This window comes from Xylocopa sonorina, chromosome 6 (genome assembly GCF_050948175.1).
Source record: "Xylocopa sonorina isolate GNS202 chromosome 6, iyXylSono1_principal, whole genome shotgun sequence".
In the NCBI taxonomy this organism is placed as follows: Eukaryota; Metazoa; Arthropoda; class Insecta; order Hymenoptera; family Apidae; genus Xylocopa; species Xylocopa sonorina.
In genome coordinates this window covers 1,635,291-1,658,055 of record NC_135198.1, presented here as the reverse complement: position 1 = coordinate 1,658,055, position 22,765 = coordinate 1,635,291, and the positions used below count along the sequence as shown (strand labels likewise).

At 33.7% G+C, this 22,765-nt stretch overlaps 2 protein-coding genes and 1 long non-coding RNA gene across 3 annotated transcripts; 1 reads left to right on the top strand and 2 right to left on the bottom strand.

The window, feature by feature from the left end:
• Positions 1–1,728: 1,728 nt before the first annotated feature.
• Swip-1 (EF-hand domain-containing protein D2 homolog Swip-1) lies at positions 1,729–18,552 on the bottom strand. Its single transcript, XM_076896132.1, has 4 exons — positions 18,341–18,552; positions 3,912–4,059; positions 2,054–2,188; positions 1,729–1,962 (listed from the first exon to the last, which is right to left on the bottom strand). The coding sequence occupies exons 1-4, from the start codon at positions 18,508–18,510 to the stop codon at positions 1,828–1,830; spliced, it is 588 nt and encodes a 195-aa protein (XP_076752247.1). The 5' UTR covers positions 18,511–18,552; the 3' UTR covers positions 1,729–1,827.
• Positions 18,553–18,605: 53 nt separating this feature from the next.
• LOC143424215 (uncharacterized) lies at positions 18,606–22,396 on the bottom strand. The gene is made up of 2 exons (XR_013101906.1): positions 22,363–22,396; positions 18,606–18,887 (listed from the first exon to the last, which is right to left on the bottom strand). It is a non-coding gene; the product is annotated as an uncharacterized LOC143424215 (long non-coding RNA).
• Positions 19,972–21,707, top strand: LOC143424440 (uncharacterized). The gene is made up of 3 exons (XM_076896496.1): positions 19,972–20,592; positions 20,648–20,927; positions 21,010–21,707. The coding sequence occupies exons 1-3, from the start codon at positions 19,972–19,974 to the stop codon at positions 21,705–21,707; spliced, it is 1,599 nt and encodes a 532-aa protein (XP_076752611.1).
• Positions 22,397–22,765: the final 369 nt, after the last annotated feature.

Below are 22,765 nucleotides of genomic sequence, written 5' to 3'. Positions count from 1 at the left end.
TCTACTCTTTTAAACATATTCAAAAGTACATGTTCTACTTTTGCAGTCATTTTGGCGAACATAACTCTCCATTTAACTTCTTGGCGGAACAAAACATAACAATAACGGTGGCATGACTAATTACACGATAGAAACTCGATAATTATGCTAATGAATTGTTTTGATATACATATTACGATGCAATGTTATTATAAATCTTAACTATTTATTCCTTATTTACTAATTCTTACTTATTAGTCGAATAGATTAGTCATAAATAAAATAGTAACAGAGATAATTACAGTTGAAAGTTTTGAAAGCACCTATACTCTAATGGTGTGCTACATTCTTAAAAAGTCACATATATACATGTTGTATATTTTGCCCACCATTTTATACTTTTGTATAAAGGAGGAAATTCAATCCTTGAACAATCAATCCTTGTTATGAAATTTCTCTCTCTCTCTCTCTCTCTCTCTCTCATGTACGTACATCATTTACATCCTACAATTGTAAACTATTAAAAGATTAGAGTGTTGAAAATATAAAGATCGATTCAGTTATGATGTCTAAGTCAAAATAATAAGTAGGCGTAAGAATGCAATACGCCCTGGTTTAGTCACCCCTGTTCTTGTGACTTTTGAATTGCTAAGATTAGCAATTAAAATGTGTAAAACTATTTGTTAGAACAAAAGACATTTATTTACAATCTATGATTCTACAAGCTTACTTAAGTCATATACTTTTAATATATACAATTCGCAACATTACAAATTACAGACGACTTTAAAATAACGTTTTCACACAGAGCATGATTGTAAAGATCGACAAATTTCAGAACCATTTTTGATATTTCATTAAAGTACAAATCATTCACTTTTAAATAAGTACAAAACAAAATGTTATAAAAGTACATACTACCATGCAATTGATAAAAATATTCTCAATTAAAAGTATAAAGTGTTGCGAAATGTTCCCTTTCCGAAAGGTTTAAATCACTCTTACAGAAAAAACCCTTAAATTATCATATAAAGTAAATGTAAATACATATACATATATTATATTTAAATGTACTTATACCAATATCAGTCGTGCATTCGTTAAAAATCATTATTAATCCAGTATACGTAACCAAAGTAGTCGTAACACTTTAAAATCTAAAAAACCGTTTCCTACGATCATTTCATCCTTATTAACAATACCAAGTGAAAGATATCCTTTACATACATTTACGATTACCTCAAAGATTTAAAAAAGTAAACTTTTCTATCATCAATTTTTCAGCCGCCGCAAGTACAAAATATTAATCGTTACTGTAACATTCGTTTTCAGTTTTTACGCATTCACATACACACATACACACATACACACGCGCGCATACACACAGAAACGAACATACAAACAAAACTGATACTTATTGTATAGAAAACGATATAATTAAAAAATATTCTATCTGTATATCAATTCTCAACATAGTACAATCATTCGAATACACTTCATGATAAACGTTTCGCATTAGAAAATTTCATTTTTTTAATACTGTCGATAATCCGACGAACTTTACTTTCGCAAATTTTATAAATCACTCATTTTCACGATACTCGGCAAGTTTTGCTTAGAATTATTTTAAAATGCTGATTTAAAACAAGTTTATTCTATAGGCAATAGGTCGGGATTAAAATAAACTTTAAAATAACTCGTAGTCACTCTTCGTTAGCTTAAAAATGTTGTCCCAACGTTACACGATTGTGAAACTATATATCGATCTATGGAAAATTCCTGTACGAAACTAGTGAATCGAATTAAGAGAGGATCGGTTGTAATTCTAGCAAGGCGCGGGAGGGGCTTTCAATTGCCGAACAGTGCTGCTTTCTGCCTGAATTGCGCTCGTCTCTCCGCTCTTTCCTCTTCTTCTCGCTTTCGTTCCTCCTGCTCCATGCGAATCTCGTCCTCGAATTTGCTTGCTTTCCGCAACTGCTCGATCTGGGAACACGAGATTCGATGCACCGGGAGAGAAGAGAAAACCTACTTCAATACTAAAACTAAGATTAATAAAAGTACGTATATCTCATACCTTAGCCTCAAAGAAGTATTTAGCCCCTGTAACTCCTACTTCTTCCACGTCAACCTCCGTAAGACGCGCGAGCTGACCCAACCCAGAATCCTGTTCCAATTCACCAGCACGTGCTTTGCGGTAGATCAGTAGAAACTATGACACGTTGAGAACCATACGTAACTCCAGAGATATGATTAACACAGAGATTAGGTATTACTTAATTATTTTATTGTTTTTCTTATCATACTTCAGTTGAATCGTTCAATATGAACGATCGTTTGACTGATTGGAATAGAAAATAAAGTTATTTCTAAGATTCAATTACGTTGAATGGATTGCGTTACAGATGTTCGAAAGATTAATCAAATATCAAATATGCGAAGCAAAAGAATGAATCAGATGAGAATGATGGTGAACATTGGTCAGCGTACGTCGAGTTCAATGACGCGAGTGATCGCGTGTACGCAGATCGAACGCGGTTCGTTCGCGGGCCACGAAAAGTCACGTAGGGGACGTCCAGGTATGCATTTGCATCAGATCCGAGGACTTTCTTCTGGCATGCGCACGTGTCTTCGCATTCGCGATTTATCCTTCCTCGAGGAACGGCAAAACGGCACGCAACGTTTCTGCTCGCTCTAGCGAAAGTACCAGTCACTTCGCACGCTCCGATTTTTCGATACACTTGCTCTCTCTCTATGAGTCTTTAAATTTGACAAAGAAAATTAGGCGTTTTAGAACATTAAAGGGCGTCGATCGTGTTAATCAATCAGACATAGAGAGATTATAGTCACACCCTAAATTTCTAACAGGTCCTCTAATCCGGGCTCTAGCGCTCCGGCATACATCCTTGAGAATACCTTTTGGTTAAAACACTTTACTTAAAAGAAAGAATTTTGAATTAAATGTAAAGGACAACAGTTAGCAGAGCAACAAGCAATTTTAATTGTAAATATAAAGTGTATCATACAATTGGTATCAAACAGTGTGTTTGACAATGAGAAAAATTTCTGCGAGCTCAACCAGTTTTGCTCGTGTTTGGTATGCTTCTTTCAGCACATACTACAAAAATACCCTGAAACCAGTTTATGGTGCACTTCACTGAAATAGAACGGCTTGACCCCCACAAATGTGCCAGGGCCACACATGAAGAACAAACACTGGCCGTGCTGAAAGAGCATCGGCGTCGAACACCCCATGCGGCCGACTATTTTTATGTAGTGTGCGTGGCACGTGCGACTACGCACTAAATGCGACACTCGACGGTATGATAAATAAAATAATATCCAAGTTCGACTTGAAAGTCGAGTCCAATCTTAGAAAAGCTACTTGCATCGTTGCCTCTTAAAGTGGTATAAATTCACTTTTGGAAAAAAATTAGTTAATGGTAATTTTTAGCTGTAAAATATGAATGCAAAATTGTTATCTTTAAGAGTGGAATAAGTCCATTAGTAATACAGAATTGTGTTGATAAAGATAGATTCCTCTTATGTTTTGTCCTCAAGAGAGAAATACAGCGATACGATGACTTTCTTCTCTCCTACCCGAAATATCACGTCGCCCAACAGAAAGAACATAGAAAAATAGTTGCAGTAATAAAAAGAAAGCAACGAGAAAATTTCTCGCTGGACGTGATAAAACGGAACAGGACAAAGGACTGTAGAGATCGACTCGTCATTGTTAACATAACCATGCATACGTGAAATTATTGTTAGAGCCGAGGAAAGTATTCGCGAAGGCAACAATTTCCGGTGAAGTGGACTAGTAGTTACGTAAATGGAATTAATTCCTGCATTTTTTGTTCACGCCGTTGGACATTTCGTTATAAAAAGGAAGGAGAAATGCTGAATGGTGGTAATCATTCTGTGATATCGCTAACCTCGCGAAAGGAAATCCGTCCATCGCCATCCTCGTCCACTTCCTGTATCATTGCCTTTAGACCGAGGTGCGTCTGCGGTGCTCCCAAAACCTCCATCATGCGTTTTAATTCTGGTAAATCGAGGAATCCATCGTGGCCGGCGTCGAACCTGAAAATAATCAGAGATATTTAGTCGGAACTTGTTATCCCCTTTCGAAAGAAATACGTGATCTAACTGTAACTTTCTCTATGGATAATGGAATTAAAGTCCGCAAAAAGTCAGGGAAATATGTAAAACTATAATATATACCTAAAGTATAGCGTAGTTCGTCGTTTATACTACAAGGATGAGGCAAATCCTTACTCAAGTCCTATTTCTCAAGTTTCACGCTTAGATAAATGCCAACAGTTTACTCGTAAGGAAATGGAAATTTCCGTTCTAGATAGTTAACTTCGAGTTTGATTAGAAACAAAGAGTTGAATGAAAAACGACTCGAACGTATTCTGGATCGGATTAAATCGATTTATTAACGGTTCCAGAAACGTGAACATCCCGTTGGGAAGGTATCTCGAGACGAAAGCGTCCGCTCGACTTTAATCGCGTAACTCGTTACTTTAATTAGCGCGCAACGCAATTGTATCGGAAACGGGAAAACGTGAGAACGATCGACAATCGACGGCGCGGTATACCGATTTCGAAAGCGGGAACAAGAGAATGTCAACGGGTTCAGGCGTTCGTTAATGGGACCTTGTCTGCGCGTGAACCGGAAGCTCGTGAAATCGACTTTCCGTGTAAACGATTCCGATAGCGAATTGCTTTCCAAGGGAATTACCGACCGTATACTTATTGTACCACATAGCTGGATAAGATCGGATCGGCTCTGAACATTTTTTATTCCATATATACCCAAGAAAATCAATATTCGTATCCATTTCATATTTCATCATCATCCCATTACGTACCCATTATTATATTCAAGAAGAGAGTAGCCAGCCTAACAGAATGCGGTCGACTATACTTTACACTCTCACTGACCTGAACAACATACTGTATTTGATATAAGTGATATTTTTAACTAAATTAAACGATTTCTCGAAAAATCAATTAATGATTTTAAATTCAATATATTATAATATCATCATGAATAATTTCAACGCCCCCCCTCCCCCCCCCTAGTTTTGTCCCAATCTTTTCTATATCTTCTATTTCAAATCGTTAAATTTTTATTACGTTTCATACTTTTCTTCAGAGTCTACCCTGAAAATATGTACACACTTTTCTTCCTATGCCAGGCATAAATAACAAAAAACAACGATATTTACCAGTGAAATGGAGAATATTCGCCCATAATATTCCTCGAATTCGCGTGTGTATATCTTCTCTTAATTTACAGTTAACTGTGATAACAGTCTTATCGGATAACGATACGCGATTAAATAATCGCGTATCCTCCTTTTTAAGAACGCGCTAGTATAATTGGAGAGGATCGAGCACCGAATTTTAAATCTCTGAGAGATAAACGTCATTGATCAAGAAAAGGTGGTTGTTAGACCGGCTCTAATTATCGCGATCAACTGGTTTTCCTCGGAAAAATGCGGTACGTGAATTACTTGCTACATAATCCTTCTGTATATTACGGATTAAAATCACAATGATTCACGGTTTCCGATTCGCCCCTTATTTTTAATTACTAATTAATACCGTGGTTAGCCATTCGACTATCTAACGGGGACGACGCGTATGAGAAAAACAATTCTCAGAGGGGAGAAAAAAAAAGAAAGAGCCAACTTAATCAACTTTATTTGTGAGTTTTTTAAGTAATAAATCAGATAAATCAGGTAGCTAGATGAGAATTATAACAGAAAGACATTGAAACGATTGACCACAGAAAAAATTAGAATTTTATTTTAGATCTTTGTACTTTTTTTACGTACTATATCATTATCTAAAGTTATTTTTCTAAATTTAAATTACACTTAGTAATTAAGAAACAAAATTATATTTTAATATCAGTAATGATTTTTATTTGAACAAATGACTACCCTCAAGTAGAATGTAGACAAATAATCGTATTGTTCGCGGTCAGTCATATCGAAGCACTTCTGAGTAGAGAGCAAGAATTCATTTAAAGGTCGAGGTTACACGGTTATACACATAGGTCCGTTCAAGCGGCTCTGATCAATACCAGTAGGAGGAAAGATTGTAGGTATATATATTCTGGACTCTCTATACGTATCTTTTCTCGTATGCGTGATTCATTCGCAATTTTACATCTAATTTGAATGAATTCAATCGATTTACACCGTCCGGTTCGTTTGCTATGCATGTACGTTCACTTTGTGGTGAACACGTAACAACTTTTTTCTTCTTACAATGATTTGACATTTTACATGATTCACGTGAACACTATAGCAGATGCGACTATTCATCATTATTTAGTAAGTTAACGGCATAGTATAGCAGTTAATCTTTATTACGTAATTGCGGCTACATTTCTAAATAAGCATTATTTCCCTCTGATTATTCTATTATATATTAATGGCCAATTTTGTTAGCAATTATTGGCAAATATGTGACATTTCTTTTTTCCTTTTTCTGATAGTAAATTTTCAACGAATAACAGTATTTTTAGCGCAACTTTTGTGTTCTCTTCCTTGTATGCGCTATATAACTATAAAGTTCTATTATAGTACAATTGTTAGATTTCACATCAAGTTTTATAAGATACGATTATTTGACCCAGGTGCAACATTTCTCTTGCTTAGAATCTTCATCTGGTTGCAAAACCTTTCGAAGGAGAAAAACGTCTCCACAAACGCTACTAAATGTAAACGAGTGAAATTTCCAGTGCTAAAATCTTCTTGGATGAAACGACCATCAACTTTTGACCTTCACTCTACTCTACCATTTACCATTTCGATCTCCTGTGTCTCTGCCAGAGACGCGCCATTTACTTCCATCTCGTCAACAAATTTCCTAATTGAAATCTAATTACCGGATTATCGACTATAACTCAATATCGAGCTCGTTATTCCAGTAGTAAAAAATTAATTTAGTTCAATAAAAGTAAAATCAATTCTTGCATTATCGTCCGTACTTGCGCGTGATTTCCAAGACTATCCTGCGGAGGAACTGGGTCAAGGTGACTCTGCTGGTACTTTGCCCGATATACTCTCCTCTTACCCTTCCACTACACCATTCTTTCCAAGATCGATGCAGCGGAAATTCTCCTTTTGTATTTAGAAAGGCGTCATCACCGCTCTGCGGATTTTCCATTAGGCCCTTATGATTTTTAGTACGATTACACGTTCCGAATCCAGAATAGCAAAAGAAAAAAAAAAACAATATTCCTTTTATACGCAATGAAACTCAAATAGGGAAACAAATACGGGCGGAAAAATTATAAATTGGCTAAAAATATGCTCGATAAAATTTAAAGGGTATGAAGCCGCGGAAAATTTTCTATAAAACCTATATGGAAGAAAATGCGCCATTTAAAGTAATTTCTTTATTTGGAAACATCTCAGCAGAAGTAGTATGTTGCCACTGTATAAAACGTCAATACCTCTATAATATATAACAAGAGAGAGAAATACATATACCTCCAATTAACATTATTATGAATACATTACAAATGTGTGAATTCATAATTTCTACTTATCTGAACGAAATTACTTACTTATTACACTTGTTTATTTATACGTATTTTCTTTTATAATATAACTGAAATTAATTCTTACTAAACTTGATTATTCGTCTACTTACATGTCTTTATTTTAATTATTATTTTTTACATTTAAAAAATCCATTTTAGAAAAGTCAACTTTTATAAAAATATATATTTAAATTTGCTCTTGTTTTGACCGTTTATTAAGAAGTACTATTATCGAAGTTGGTATAAGTCTATTTGTAACTAAACATATCGTTTTCTCCTTTAACACTTTTACTAATTATTATAGCATAATTTATATTTAACAAGTTTACAATGTTATATTATATTGTTATATTATATTACATTGTTATATATATATAAGTAAAAAAATGGACTTGGATCACTCTCAAAAACAACGGCCCCTACATCTATCTAAAATAGTGCAAAGAAATTAAAAGAATTCAATGCCGTTACGCTGCTGTTCTGCAGTTGAGAAGTGTGCAAGGCGTGAATTAGAATAATGCGTGATGAAGATTACATAGTCATGACAGTGTCACGTAAAAGAACAGCGCAAAAGAAAAGTGCAATCGAGCATGACTGCTGAATAGTAGGAAAGTAAAGAGTCGACGAAACGGTTTTATTGTGCGCGATCTCTAATACGATAGCCACGCTCGTACATTGGGGATGTGCTTGATTTCTGCTGAGTCGCAAGACACCCCGTATAAACCAGACTGAAACCTACGTCAATGACTGCTGGATCGATCTATTCTATGCACATTTTTTTATACCACCTGGTGAAGACACCGGTGAGATGCCAATAATGAATCGAATTCGAACGTAGCGTTATTCCTTTGACTTCGAAACTTCCAAGCCTTTCGTAAACTGTCATGTGGAATCTTAAAATAGATACTTCTTACACATTATTTTACAGTAATTGTTTCGGAATTGGAACTATTGAAACTGATATAGGATAAATGAAAATCCGTAAATTTTCATGTTATAGATTTATGCAAAACATAGAGTAGATAAAAATAAAGAATACAAATAAAGGAAGACTCGATCGATATTTAATTAAAAAAGAAAAAAATTTTATATGTGAAATTAATGTAACGATAAGCGAACACAGTTATTTAGAACGAGAAAAGAATCGCAACGGGTTAAAAAGCATTGAACTACCGACTTGTTCCATCCATAGAAGCATCGAACCCGATCGATATGTATGAAATATCTTCACGACGTCCACAAGCCGCATTGCTGAATAAATTCTAATTCCAACATCGTTTATGTATTCAGATCGCACGATTCTTGCACAAATGGTTCGCAGTAACGGTTTGTACCCCGCGTTCTGGGACAAGTTCGCCAAACTTGGAGCCGAAATCCGGGTGGACCTTATTTCTTCTAATAACAGCGAATCTCACTTTTGCGCCGCAGTAATACGAGCCATGTAGTATTCCGCCGCGAGAATGTTCAACGAATACAGGGGATAATTAATCTTGAAAAATCTGTTTTTCTTTTTACAATTAGTCTGTACATTACAATTTATGCGAGTATCAAATTAATTGTTATAATGAACACAAGTTTATTTAAATGAAGATTGCTTGAGAAAAGAAAAAGAAAATGTTGCAATATATTTCACAAGTAAAGTAAGTGATCTATAAGACTGAAGAAAAACCTATTTAATTTAATTTAATGTAACTTAATTTAAGTTAAAGTAAACTTGCCTTCGATAAACATCCGTTTAGCAAATGAGATGTTTAAACTGAAGTGATTAATTTTTTTTGGGCTAAAGGTTCCAGTTTTCTAGAATTTAAAAAATAATAGAAAACTTTCATTAGGTGAATAACTAAGTATTCTACAGATTAGTTAGTTGCTTTAAAAGTGTAAAAAAATGTTGCCTGATGAAAGTTGAATATCCTTATTAAAAGATTCTTTCGAAAATGTTCAATAGTCTACTATAATAAAAATATTATAGAAATACTATAATAGAAATATGATATTTACAAATATTTTACACAGAGTAAATCCATCCGTACAAAGAATTAAATTTTTCTTGTTCCGAGTGAATAAAAGAAAAGTTACTACCGTAACGAAACAAACATCTTTGAACGATACTAAATGGCGCACATAAAAAAAATTAAGTTTCGTTAATAACTTTCATTCGAGTTTCTGAAACGAGAGCGGCCGTCCATTATGCGCGAGCGGGTTCAATTTAATGCGGCGTTTCGTTCGGAAATTTATTGAGAGAATTAAATGCGTGGTTGACGAGCTCAACGTGACGAATGAATCACGCCGCGGTGTACATATTTATACGCGTGTGAATCAAACTGTTACGCACTTAGACGGCCGGGTTAGTCACGGGAACGAATTCACTTCCGGTATCGATCTGTGCGCCTTCTGTTGTACACATGAAATTTGGAAACGGCTAACTTTTACATGCAATCCTCGCGTGTACAACTTACGTATCATCGTACGCGTACGGAATTTTTATCCAGGGAGACGTGTACATAATTTAAAGGTAACGAATCTCTCAAAAACCTTTCGTGCCTCCACTAGGACTTGCAAACCGGTTAAAACCAAAAGCGGTCAACCGATCTTTTGTACCAAATTTTCCTAATCGTAAAACCCGGGTTTTATAAACCCGATATTTCGACTATCTTTCGATCGCCAGTAATTTCTCTATCAAATTACGTTCGTCTATGAAATATCACCTGTTAAACGTATTAGTTTCTCTTAAATATTATTTGATTTAAAGATAACATTTCTAAATTGTTTTTTGTTACTTTTCTATTCTTTTCGCATAATGAAATATTTTAATAATAAAGTTATGTTATTTTTCTTTTTATTTATTTCCCTTGGTTCACGTTATAGTTCCGCTATAGTTAATCTAGGTTTTTATGGTATATTTAAGCTAATAGTCTATTTATGTTTATACTTTATAGCAAGCCTTAGTCTTCAATATTTTGAGGGTCCTTCTGAGATTTGTCATTTTAATTTCAACATTTTAGACATAACTGCAAAAGTAAGCAAGCAATACCGCAAAGATAATAGAGAAAATTAAAAGACTAAATTGACACGGTAATGAATATAAATCTTATAGTCACTGAGTATTCTTCAGATTGACATCCTAACTATTTTATTACAAGTAGTGGATAATGATACATTAGCATCGCGACATTAACCAGCTGCTATTGTGCAGTCAGCTACTATTATACCCGAAAAGTGGAAGTAGTTTGTTCTAATATCTTGTTGGATTATTATTTCATGACGTTAATACGTAATAATAGTATGCGCCATGTTTGATCAGAACATTATTGGAGCATATACTATATTTTAGAACGTTTTTATTAACTCGCATTCTTGTCTGTCTGTTTGTTAAAAACTTTGCAATTGATTTTAAACTAACTTCCCGATGAGCTAGAGACATGGAAGTTTAAGCGTAGCGCAGAAATGGATGACAATATGTAACATTAACTCGCTTTCTTCTGTGTCTGTTGGTTAAGGTTCCATACGGAACACCATCAACCTCACGCTATCTGTCCTACCTTTAAAATGTACCTTTTGAATTGTAAGGTCCAATCCATCAATTTCGATTAAGAATCTGTGTTAGCAAAAAATTTCACACACGCAAGATTAAAAAAAAGCAGAGGATAATTATTTAAATAAGAAATTAATATTTAAATAAGAAAGAAAGAAATATAATTGAATAACTATGAAAGTACTTGTAAGATTTAAGACGAAAAATGTACGGCGAATATAACAAAATTGTTGGTAACTTAGGTGAACTATTGCATCGATTACGTTTTTTGTTTTAAACAATTCAAAATTCACAATCAAAAATTTGCAGGACTGTCTCTATGGGGCTAGGAAACATTATTTTATACTTTTTAATCTGTCTTACGAAACGTGGTTCATTAAAAAATTTACTTTATTTAAACAATGTTATAAAATGGAAATGATTTATTGCATCAAAAATAGTATGGTATAGCGATCGTATTCGAGGAAAGGATAATGTCGGTAGAACAAAAAGGCGAATTGATTAGAAGTTTTACAGGTTGGTGAAGCCAAATTCCGTTCGAATGGCAATCGGGGCGCGTAGCAGGTGGTGTGTCCGGTTTCTTTGTCGTGTAAAAGTAAAAGGTCGCTTGGTACCGGCAAATTTCACAGCATGATCGCTAGCGTTTTGTAATAGATAATGTTTGGTAGAACTGTTCTATCCCGCTTGGACATAATTATATCGGTCTGTTCAACTGTTCCTAACGACGGAAATTTCAGATACATGGCGAGCTGTTTGATTTATGAAATCCGGAGGAAAAACATACAAAGCAATTGCGTTCTAACAATGTGACTTTCAATACTTGATACTGATTGTTTTACTTGCTAAAATATATATATATATATATATATATATATATATATATATATATATATATAATTCATTAATTGCATAAATTAAAAAGATTGATAAGGCTCGTTCAATAACTCAACATTTTCAGTAGATGAGATCGAAACAAACGAATAAAAAGTAGCGATAGACTCGGTGGACTACACAAATTTTGTTCGATTAAAAATCGATTATAAATTTGTTCTAGAAAGCAGTCTTGCAGAGTCGGACAAATTTTACCGTATATTTACGATTTACTTTTGCATGACGAATCACCTCTTTTCTGTTTGTACCACGATTCTTCATCGTTAATTGGAAATATATGTGTGGAAGTCAGCACTACAATCAAATTAAAACTTACTATAATAATTTGGCTTATCTTAATAATACGTTATTAGTTTCTTCAGTGCTGAACACATTTTTAATCGATTTTAAATGTACCTTAATTTGAAAGTCATTTCTTCTTTTCCCTAATTGCAGTGAAAAACGCCACTTGGCGCCAAATGAATTTTAAATATAATTCAACGAATAATAGTAATCAGCTTTGCTTTACTTTTCTAATTGTTGGTACACCTATAAAAACGTATAAAAAAACTGTCCCTTTTTTAATTTAATAAATGTTTCTTTCGATAATATTTGGAGAAGTGTATAAGTTCAAAATGAAGCGCGATATGGTGACTACCGGAAATAACGAACAGATAAGTACAATCTACGTGGTTTTATCCGCCAACAAGTGACAAACTATACGTTCACTATATCAAATGTCAGCGAACCTGAAATATCAGAGTAAAGAATAATCGAAGGGACATGTACATATTTGTAATCTCTCGAGCGTGACAACTTTACAGTTGGTACATGGATGGTTTCTGCCGTTTCCTTTTTTTTCCATATTTTCCGTGTACTTTATACTTCGGATAATGTTTTCTCTCGAAACGTCTCATCATCTATGTTTACTTTCATTTTGCTATTTTTTTATGATAGCTTCACGCGCTATAGATATTAAACGTACTTGTTTGATCCACTTCCTTTATCATAAACTGAAGGTCGCTGTGCTACAAATGAAGGAACAAAGATAGAAAAAAAATTATTAAAATTATTAAGGAAGGGAATAGAAAAAATTAATTTCAGTGAAGATAAACGAAAGGAAATAAAGATTTGTATTGATCTAAGTATTGCACTTCAAAGGTATCAAGGTAGATATGAGTTATGAGTCAAAATAAACGAAGGCATGATATTCTATACTTTAATTATTCATAAATTTACGTAAATATTATAAATAAGTAATTTTGTTAGTTATTGTAAGTAATATAGCACTTATATTTACACCTATTTTAACCCCACATAAGTGTTCATTTGAATGCTTTTATTACCCCCTTAAGAAAGGAACATAACATTTGACCTCATCATCTAAACAGAAAAAGTTGCCATAACATTACCTTCCCGAGCACTTCGAATGGCTATTAAATAGTTTACGATTACCACTTTCTTAAAGAATGTTTACGAGTGCGCTGGTTAAATTGCATTCATATGTAGAATGGTAAGGCGAGCAGTACTTGTGTCGCCTTGGCGACTAGAATTTCACTTCGAAGCAGAAAGTACGATTAGATCAGCAGGATATCTAAGAAAATGCATACCAATCACGGTTAATTTCCATCGAATCCACATCGAATCAACATTTTATTTTACTCCCCCTGAACTTAACTCGTTCAATTTCATTTCTATCCAAATTTTCTAAAGCTTCGTACAATAAATTTCACTTCCGTTTCGATACTGCGGAAACTTTTGTCGATACTACTAGTCCAAAGATAGAAACCAGTTTGTGCGGTATGTATGTCGCTTCTTTCTTATCGAGATGTTTCTTTTTCCGAAAGTAGATTAGTTTTAGCCAACTTACAAGTGAGCTTGCCTTTTTTCAAACACCACAGAGTCTTAATTAAAACTTTTGAAAACCAAAATTATTTCGTATTTCCTGTTCAGTTCGTAAGATACAATTACTTTCGATTCTTGGTAAACTCCAAACGAGAGTTATATCTCCACATTACACTCTCCACAGAGGAGTTTAACTTCGTAACTGTTCTCTACTCCATATTATTAATCAGTATTTCCATCGTTCCTCATAGATTTTAGTTCTCCGCAAATCGTGATACAATATTTCTTAAGTGCCAATGTAACGATGCAACAACTTTTACTTTTTAATCACGAACAGCGAATGAGAAATTAGCTTTAATTAACTCTGGAATACTAACGTAGGTGAAATTTCACGAATGATATTCGTCACCGCGAAATTGAATAGAGATTGAATTAGTGAAATTCATTACAAATTACTACATTATTTATTTTCTGCTGGAAACAAACTTTGTAACTAATTATTTTATGTATCGTACTTAGTGATAACGCTTACTTAACTTTTTATCCCCGAAAAAGTTGTATAAGCTCAGAATCATGTAAATCTATCAATCATATTGTATTATAATATATACATTTATAAAGTTTCAATTTCCTATCCGAAGGAAAATTTTTCTTATCTCTATATTTTAGACTTTCCGTGTTTTAGTCGTCCTAATGAAGTAATATTACCAATTGTTCGAGACTGTTATTTACAATACAAAAAAGCTCCAAATAATTTTAATAAAATTTCATGTATGTATGTTTGTATTTGAGAGTTCCGGAATGTTTATGTATTCCAAAATTACATACCAATTAATCTCCGCTTTTTAATACAGATATTGCTGTGCATACTGGGAACCCGTTATATCCCAAAGATTTAATAGAAGTAAAGATACCATCGACGAGTTTGCAGAAATTTCTGAATGAAACGTTAGCGGTGGAAAGCCGATGAATGAAACTCTTACCGATTTACACCGGTTTGATGAATCAGATTCACAAGAAGCATTCATCTGTCGAAGATAGAACAATCGTAGTCTTTCGTAAGGATAGAGAAACAAAGAAACCGAGCACGTTTCTTTCTATATTGTTCAACACCGTGTAAAGGTGTAACAGTTGGAAAATTAAGAGATACAGTAGGCAGAGACAGAAGAATAACAGAAAATGACTTTTGCCCAGCACTTACGTCCATACCTAACGACGATACAGAATCTCAAGTTTTCTACGCTCGTTTCTATTTTTTAAACGTGGAAAACGTTCTAGTTTAGGGGAAGAGGATAAACCAGTTCCACTTTATCTTATAAAACCAAATTTAGCAAAAATTCCTTGTCTTGCTTGCACAAACATTAGGGGTAATCTAATCTATCGAATTTAGTACGAGTAGAAAGATATGTTATGTTTAAATGTTTTATTTGCGCAGAGATATGATGTTGGCTTTTCCATGTGATTTGGCTCGATTGCTTCAAAGACTATTACTGTTCAATTCGTTTAAAGGAACGTCAATTTCAATTTGACGAAACTAAAGGATATATTATACTCTCCCGTGTCCAGCAGGATGTGCAAATTCTTTCATTCCAGAAGTAATTATGCTCTTAAATACATTATATCGAAATTACGCCTAAGACTTTTAATTAAAGTATAGTTGTCTTCTTTTGCCCTGTATATCTCTAACGAGATATTTGCTGAATTATTGGTCGGCCATGTTTTTTAACAAGGTACAAAGTGCAATACCTAAATTACTAAAGTCCACGATTGATATCAAAACTTTTTCCAAATATTTAAAATAAACAAACAAATGTCCTAATACTTTCGTTTGTACGAACAATGATTCTAACGAATAGTATAACGAATGTTGGTTAATTTAGCTGTCGAAAGCAACATCCTCGAAATGGTCTAATTAAAGAGGTTAGAAAGCAAGAAATCTGCGAGAAAATTAATTGTTACGTCGCAACTATATCTAGAATCTACGTGACGAATTACCTTGTTTCTAATAAGTATCTTGTGCTTAATAAGTAAATGGAGAGTTAGCGTGATAACGAAACGCAACAGCGTAATATTTGCAAGACACGGATGATTGTTGATAGGGGACCGAGGTAAAATTGGTAAGATCAAGAAACAAGGAAAAGCGAAGATGACGTCTTTATTTAGTTTCTCTCTCTCTCTCTCTCTCTCTCTCTCTCTCTCTCCCCACCCCCTAACGCAAGGACAACTGTTCGAATGTTGGACAATTATTGACAGTGCGCACAGAATCATGCGTCTTTCCGGTTCAGATATTATCCGGCGTGCGTGATACCTATCATCGCGATTCGTCTCACGATGAAACATATTCACTCTGCTAAGATTTACGTTTTATTAGCAGCCGTATTGCGAAGAGTAGTGAAGATGCTGGACAGATGGCTACTGACATTAAGTTTAAAGATTATGTATTGTACAAGTATAAGGAAAGAATTAAAGAGAAAAAGGCTCATTATATTAAATGTTATCGATAATATCGAGTGGAAAAGGGGGATGGTGCTACTTCATTGCCAAAAGTAGGACTTGACAACTTTCATTTTTGCTTGAACAATTCTTAAAATATTTTTATACGTGCGCATGCTGGCATGTTTAACGCCACTGAACGATGTTTTAATAACGGAGTACGTTAGTATCACGTGAGTGGCTAGACTATTTCGTGTTGCAGAAAAAGTATACTAAAGTATGCTTATACGTATAGATTGATTATTCTATGTTTAGGTATATTGTGTCTAATTTGAACGAATTCGCGTTTCTTCTTTCTTAACTCTCTCACTCGCCACGATAGAAGAAATAATGTTAGGCATGCCCGATAGATTGATACGAAGTAAACGCAAAAATTTGTCAATAAAAGAATGCGCGTACAATCGAAATCGTGTTATTCAAGGGAGCATTGTTGTTGGATTGTATAATAGTTGCATCCCCGAGTTTTGGAGATGTACAAATAGCTGGCCATCCACCCTGCTTCTGTCTTGTCAAACCTGCTGTCCGGTTGACTCCGAAATACCTACAAGAAGAACAAGAGAGACGGAGGACAGAGCCTGTGGTCGCCCGACCTGGTCTGCAACTTGTCTGTATACGCGCTCTCGGGGACTCTTTTCCGTGACGTGCTACGAAATAACTTCACATATCACGAATTCTACCATCTGTGCTTTCGTAACAACGGCTACGTGACTTTTCCATTATCTATTTTCTTTTATTTTTCCATGCTCCATGCAGAAAACTTTTCGCATTCTTTCGTATACCTTTATCGTAGAAAAATTTCTGTGTTTTAATTTTTCTCATGAGAAAAATGACAATTAAAATTAATTAGCCCCATCAATGTAGAAAATGAAAAAAGAAAAAACGTATTGTTACAACTAGAGTACAGCGACACGCTAAGAAATAAAAGAGTTCAAATGTAGACACATATGAGTTGTCTAACTTCCAATAATAAGACATGTGGCGCTACAGATCACTAATTGTTATTGGTACTATGAACGGTAATATTACGTAATATTAAAAATCGTCAAAATTATTAAAGGCTTAAAAATTTTTATATAACCCGAAACCCTTAAGTTTAGAAACTCATAGTTATAAAATTCAATGTTCAAATTTGTTAAATTACAATTATTAACTTTGTCGGTAAAACGGATGAATATTAATTTAGCCTTAGACTTTATCAGAATAAAAATACCATAAAATATAAAATTGTCAAATCTTTTAGAACGTAAATCTTACATATCATAATTAATTTAATATCTTAATAATGGATTGTATATTACTTAATTTGGTAAGTGAAGTGTATTTTGACAATTAGTTGAACCGAGTGTAATAAAATAGGGGATATATCGTTTCAACCAAAACCTATTCTCGTATGCAAAAAAGCATCTGACCAGGAGAACATGATCTGTCCGTAGGGAGTAACGTAAACTCGAGAGAGAACAAACATAAACAAACATGAAAACCGCAGCAAACGAGACAGGAGTCGTGATGCACTTTCGATTTCCTTGTCTTTTATCTCGTGGTTCCTCATCAGCAATAAAGAGAATAAAAATTATAGAAATGATATTTACAACAACAACAACAACAACAACAACAACAACAACAACAACAAATAGTGTAGTTTGAAGAACTGCCTATTATTAGTGACCATTCCAATAATATTCATCAAACAATTATTTATAACGGCAAATAATAAATATACGTAAAGTTAATTATTATATACGTGATATGTATTATTTTATATGTTATAAAATGAAATATACCTAATATTTGTCGATATACATATATGTAGGTAACCTAGTCTTTATAGAACGAACCGACAAATCGGAATAAGACTATTCAAACATTTCTACGCACAAAGAAATACCATAGAAACAGATCGCTTTGGGAGGGAAAAATATAGGTCCAGAAATTAGTACCGAAAACCTCCGAGTACAACGACAAGCAGCGACAACATTTTTCCGGCCTTTTCTACTCATGATTCGCCGGTAGAATTATAAACGGACAGGGAGGAGAAAGAAGCGGAAGGTGCTCACCTGTTGAAGGTCTGCTCGTACTGCTTGATCTCGCGACGGGACATTTCGTGGAATTCCGTGTAAACGTTCACGAATTTGTACTGCTTTTTCACCTCTTTCCCTTCCTCGAGATCTTCATTGATCCTTTGTCTTCGGCTAAGTAGATTACTGAGCTCCGCGTCTGCCGGCATTGCGATCGTTTTCAATCACTTTCGCCCTCCAATCTATCTCTTATATTGTTAACCTCTACAATTTTGATTTCACGACACGTGATTGCCAATGTTAGACGATGCCACAATAATTCCAACGAATTTCGAAACCAGATTTTATGGAAATGTTCTTTGGAGAATATAATATAGATAGAGACTAGCGAAATGAGATTCAAAAGTGGCGATGCTAGCTGTCAAACTCGTAAACTCGTAATTGACACGGAAAAAAAAAGAGACACCAACCAACGCGGTGAACCAGCGGGCACTGACTGTGCCGTGTGGCTCGAGCAGTTGGGTACCTTCGTAGCCAGGGCCGTAGTACAACGGCGCCATAACAAGCGCACATTTCTTCGATGAAACTGAAGATACTGTAAATACATATTAATTTGCAAGAAATTCCAGTAAATTTCGATATTACAACAAATTACTATTTATAAATTTAATATGTATGCAACATATATATATGCTTTCCCTTATCATTTCATTATTTATTTCTTAAATCAGTATTGACAATTATATATCAAATATAATTCTTCATATGTACAGTAACAATTCTTCCTAATATTTCTTGAACATACGTAAAAACACTAAAAGTTTTTTCGCGTTTTAGTTTATTACATTATGTATCGTTTATATTGTATATTTAAACTGTGTTCGTGTGAAGTTGGCTAACATTAATTCGATGCGTCGCGAACAAACTTTTGAAGAATTTACGCGTAAACTCGTAAACAGTTCGTCTTGGATAAATAATTCAAAGAATTATGGAAATTGCCATCTATTTATACGAGTACTATAGTTACTTTAGCTTTTCTTCGTTTATACAACATATTGCGTATTGTTAAAGTAAAGATTTATTATATTTTACACGATTGACATTTATATAACATATAAGGTACACTCTCTTAGATATTTCTCAGTTCTCAAGTATAAACCTCACATATTCCTATATTATTTACAGGTCAAATTTCAAAGACTTTATTGTGCGTGTCTTCGCGGTTTATCACCATCTTACTGTACCCTTATTTACAAGTGACTAATTAAAATCATTGTTGAACATTAGATAATAAATGTTTATTTATAGAATAGTTTTGCAGTGACAAATTTTTGAGGTGAAAAATAATCGGATACATACAAATACTTAATTGTGCAAATATTTTTAAATCCGCGCATTTTAAAGAAGGTACGACAAGGATGGAGTTCTTGTTCTTTTAAAGACAAAACGGAAGAAGAAACTCGAAACTCATTGATATCGGAACCTTCTCACGCGCATCATCGGTTATATAATCCTAAATTAAAAAAAAAAAAATTCCGGCGATATTGAAAGTTATCGATGTGCTTGTTCAAGTAACATCAATGTAAATACCCATGAGTCATATATATATATATATATACACATTTAATTTATTAAAATAGAGATAATATTATGAGCACAAAAGACGTAAGATGTCTTCTTCTTCTTCTTCTGAGAGTTCAAGGAGAAAGCAAACTATTGCTTGTCAACAAATAAATGTATTGCACTTTTGTAGCACACCCCTAATAGAAGGCAATAGCAGACTAAATACTCTAAGTGTATCCACGATTGATACTAATTCTTCTTCGAGTAGGAAAAGACAAGGCAAGAACCAAATTGAACTGAAGAGAAGAATATTGCGAAAAAGAATATCAAAACATAAAAAGAATCTAAAGCATAAAAAGAGAGATAGTCAGAAAGAGGAAAAAAGAAGGAAAAAGAGAGAGACAAGGAATTCCTTTGCAGAGATAGACATTGATAAAGATTGGGAAACGTGTAATGAATATTCTCCAGTCAGGAATACTATTTCTGGTTCAGACAAGAGTGTCTTATTTAAAGATTTGTCTCCAGAAAAGACTCGAGAAGCTCCTAATTTTATTCAATATCATTTGAACTCGCCGATACTGCAATCTCGTGCAATATGGAAAACTGACAGTCCAAAAAGGATCAGCTTTGAGGAGAAGGAGAGAACATGGCCTTTGGAAAATTTATCATTTTCTAAAGCATTGCATCTCAATAATGATGACGAAGAGGAGGAAGACACCTTCTTGAACGCATTACCTTTAAGTAATTATTATGCTCTATTCAATATTCTGTTAATGTTTGTAGATAATAACAATTAATGGTACTTGTCATTTAGAAACAAAAAATATAGTTAAAACGTACCCAGGTTGTAGCAAAAGAAAGAGAAATAATGTAAGCATTGAAAAATGCAAACAATGGTTGGTAAAAACATCCTTTCCAACAGTGGCAAGTAATCTTCTTTGGGATAAATTTGTAAACGACAATTATGATAAGATCAGCAAGTATCTTACGTGTCCTGATAATGATGAATACAATATGTCATTAAGAACACACTGTAAGGGAAGAAAGAATGATAATGATGAAAGTAAGTACTTAAAAATATATGGTTCTGATTTTTATCTAGATGTAAATGTGTATCTAATATATTAATGAATTTTATATCTCAGATGGAAATACTAAAAAGCAAGAAAAAAACTTTAAATCTATTAAAAAATTATCCAAAAATATGGTGATAGCGAGAGGACGCTGGAACAAATCTCTTAAAAAGTGGGATCGAGATTTTGAAAGTGTATACAGATTTCCAAACAGCTCTGACAATGAACTCGAGGAAAATGACAGAACGAAAAGAATGTCCTACAAGGAATTTCTCCAAAAATGCAGAACTCGAAAAAAGATCAAAAAGCAATTTCTGCTTCGAGAAAAGAAGCAAGGCAAAGAAATAATCCTCCAGCGATCAAATTCTTCCTCTCCGACACATCAGGAAAGTATTGAAAAAAATAGTAAAAGCTTAATAAGCAATACACTAGATAAACAAACAGAAAGACAAAGAGGTTTGTGTCAAAATGTCAAATCTGATACTCAAAAATTGAAACCTACAATGTCAGATATACCAAATTCGGAATTGGTTAGAATAAATACAATTTCTAGCACAGTATCGTTAACATCACTATCACAGAATATTACATCCGATCAAGTAATATCTTCATTAAAGAGAAGAAATAAACAAGAAACAGATGATAAAGACAAATGCGAAAAGCAAAAATTTAAGAAACAGAAAAAACCTACGATTCATTTGCAACAACGATTAACTGGAATAAAATTGATCAAGTATGATAAAAATTGGCGAATTATAAGTCATGTATAAATACTATCTACGCTTGTACATAACTATCTTTATTTATTTATTTATGATATCTTGTATTTTTTTTTTAAGAATATTCAATACTATTGAATATTGAATATTTTGTATTTTGTAATATTACCTCAAAGTATGAAAATTTTGTTTGTTCGAATCTTTATGAATTATGCATACATAAACTTTCAGATTTGATAAGATCTCTATATCGAGTAAATTAATACGGTCCATACATTAACCAATATACTTTGTTATCCCTTTTTCACATCTACAATCATTGTAACAAAATCAATTTACTTCTATTTTTATTGAAGAAAAAACAAAGAAAGAAATTTGATAAATGGCAAGAACATAAAAAACTCAACGGTTATTATATATATATATGACGTATCTGAGGCCACCGCAGTCACCGACTGAGGCCAAATAGTTATTTATAATCAATTTCGTTTAATTTTGATTTAGGTTATGTTGTATATGCGAATAATTATTATTAGTATACTATAGAGGGTGTTAGAAAAAGACCATTCCATATTTATATATGGTATATAGAACATACTGTACCGAATAAAAAAAAAAGTCTTTGTACACCTATGTGAACATCGAAAGGTGAACCGTTTGTTAGATATAAACATTTCTGTTTGTCAGCATTATACGATTAACTTACTTACTTCCATCGCATGCGATGTTTACTTTAGTGTAGTTCTCTTAATAAACCGCATTCTCAACTTGTTGGTTAATGAACAACTTGAATGATTTGCATTTGACGGAAAGATTATCGCGATGCTTCAATTTTATTTACTGCGTGATGCGAGGGGAGCACTTAAAAACACACGGTGTTCGGTTAAAGATGGATTGAACCAGGGGGTAGACCCCGATTTAAACCATTTCGACCACTTTTGATGAAAAAATGACTTGGAATAATTACGTAACCGAATCCATTATATGCTTGTCAAATAATTGGTCGGAATCTAAGAAGAAGTTACCAAGACTGGATGGAAATGGAAATGGAAAGAGGACACGTGGAAAATCTGTAAATATCAAAAGGCTAGTAGTAAATCAATCATGAT

Excerpts from the sequence above, each read along its gene's own strand:
- Swip-1 (XM_076896132.1), bottom strand. The coding sequence starts at position 18,510 with ATGCCGGCAGACGCGGAGCTCAGTAATCTACTTAGCCGAAGACAAAGG. Across the intron at positions 4,060-18,340 it reads TACGAGCAGACCTTCAACAG|GTTCGACGCCGGCCACGATG; the intron begins GTGAGCACCTTC and ends GATTATTTTCAG. Across the intron at positions 2,189-3,911 it reads GACGGATTTCCTTTCGCGAG|TTTCTACTGATCTACCGCAA; the intron begins GTTAGCGATATC and ends AACGTGTCATAG.
- LOC143424440 (XM_076896496.1), top strand. The coding sequence starts at position 19,972 with ATGTCTTCTTCTTCTTCTTCTGAGAGTTCAAGGAGAAAGCAAACTATT. Across the intron at positions 20,593-20,647 it reads AGGAAGACACCTTCTTGAAC|ATAATAACAATTAATGGTAC; the intron begins GCATTACCTTTA and ends TAATGTTTGTAG. Across the intron at positions 20,928-21,009 it reads AAAGAATGATAATGATGAAA|ATGGAAATACTAAAAAGCAA; the intron begins GTAAGTACTTAA and ends TTTATATCTCAG.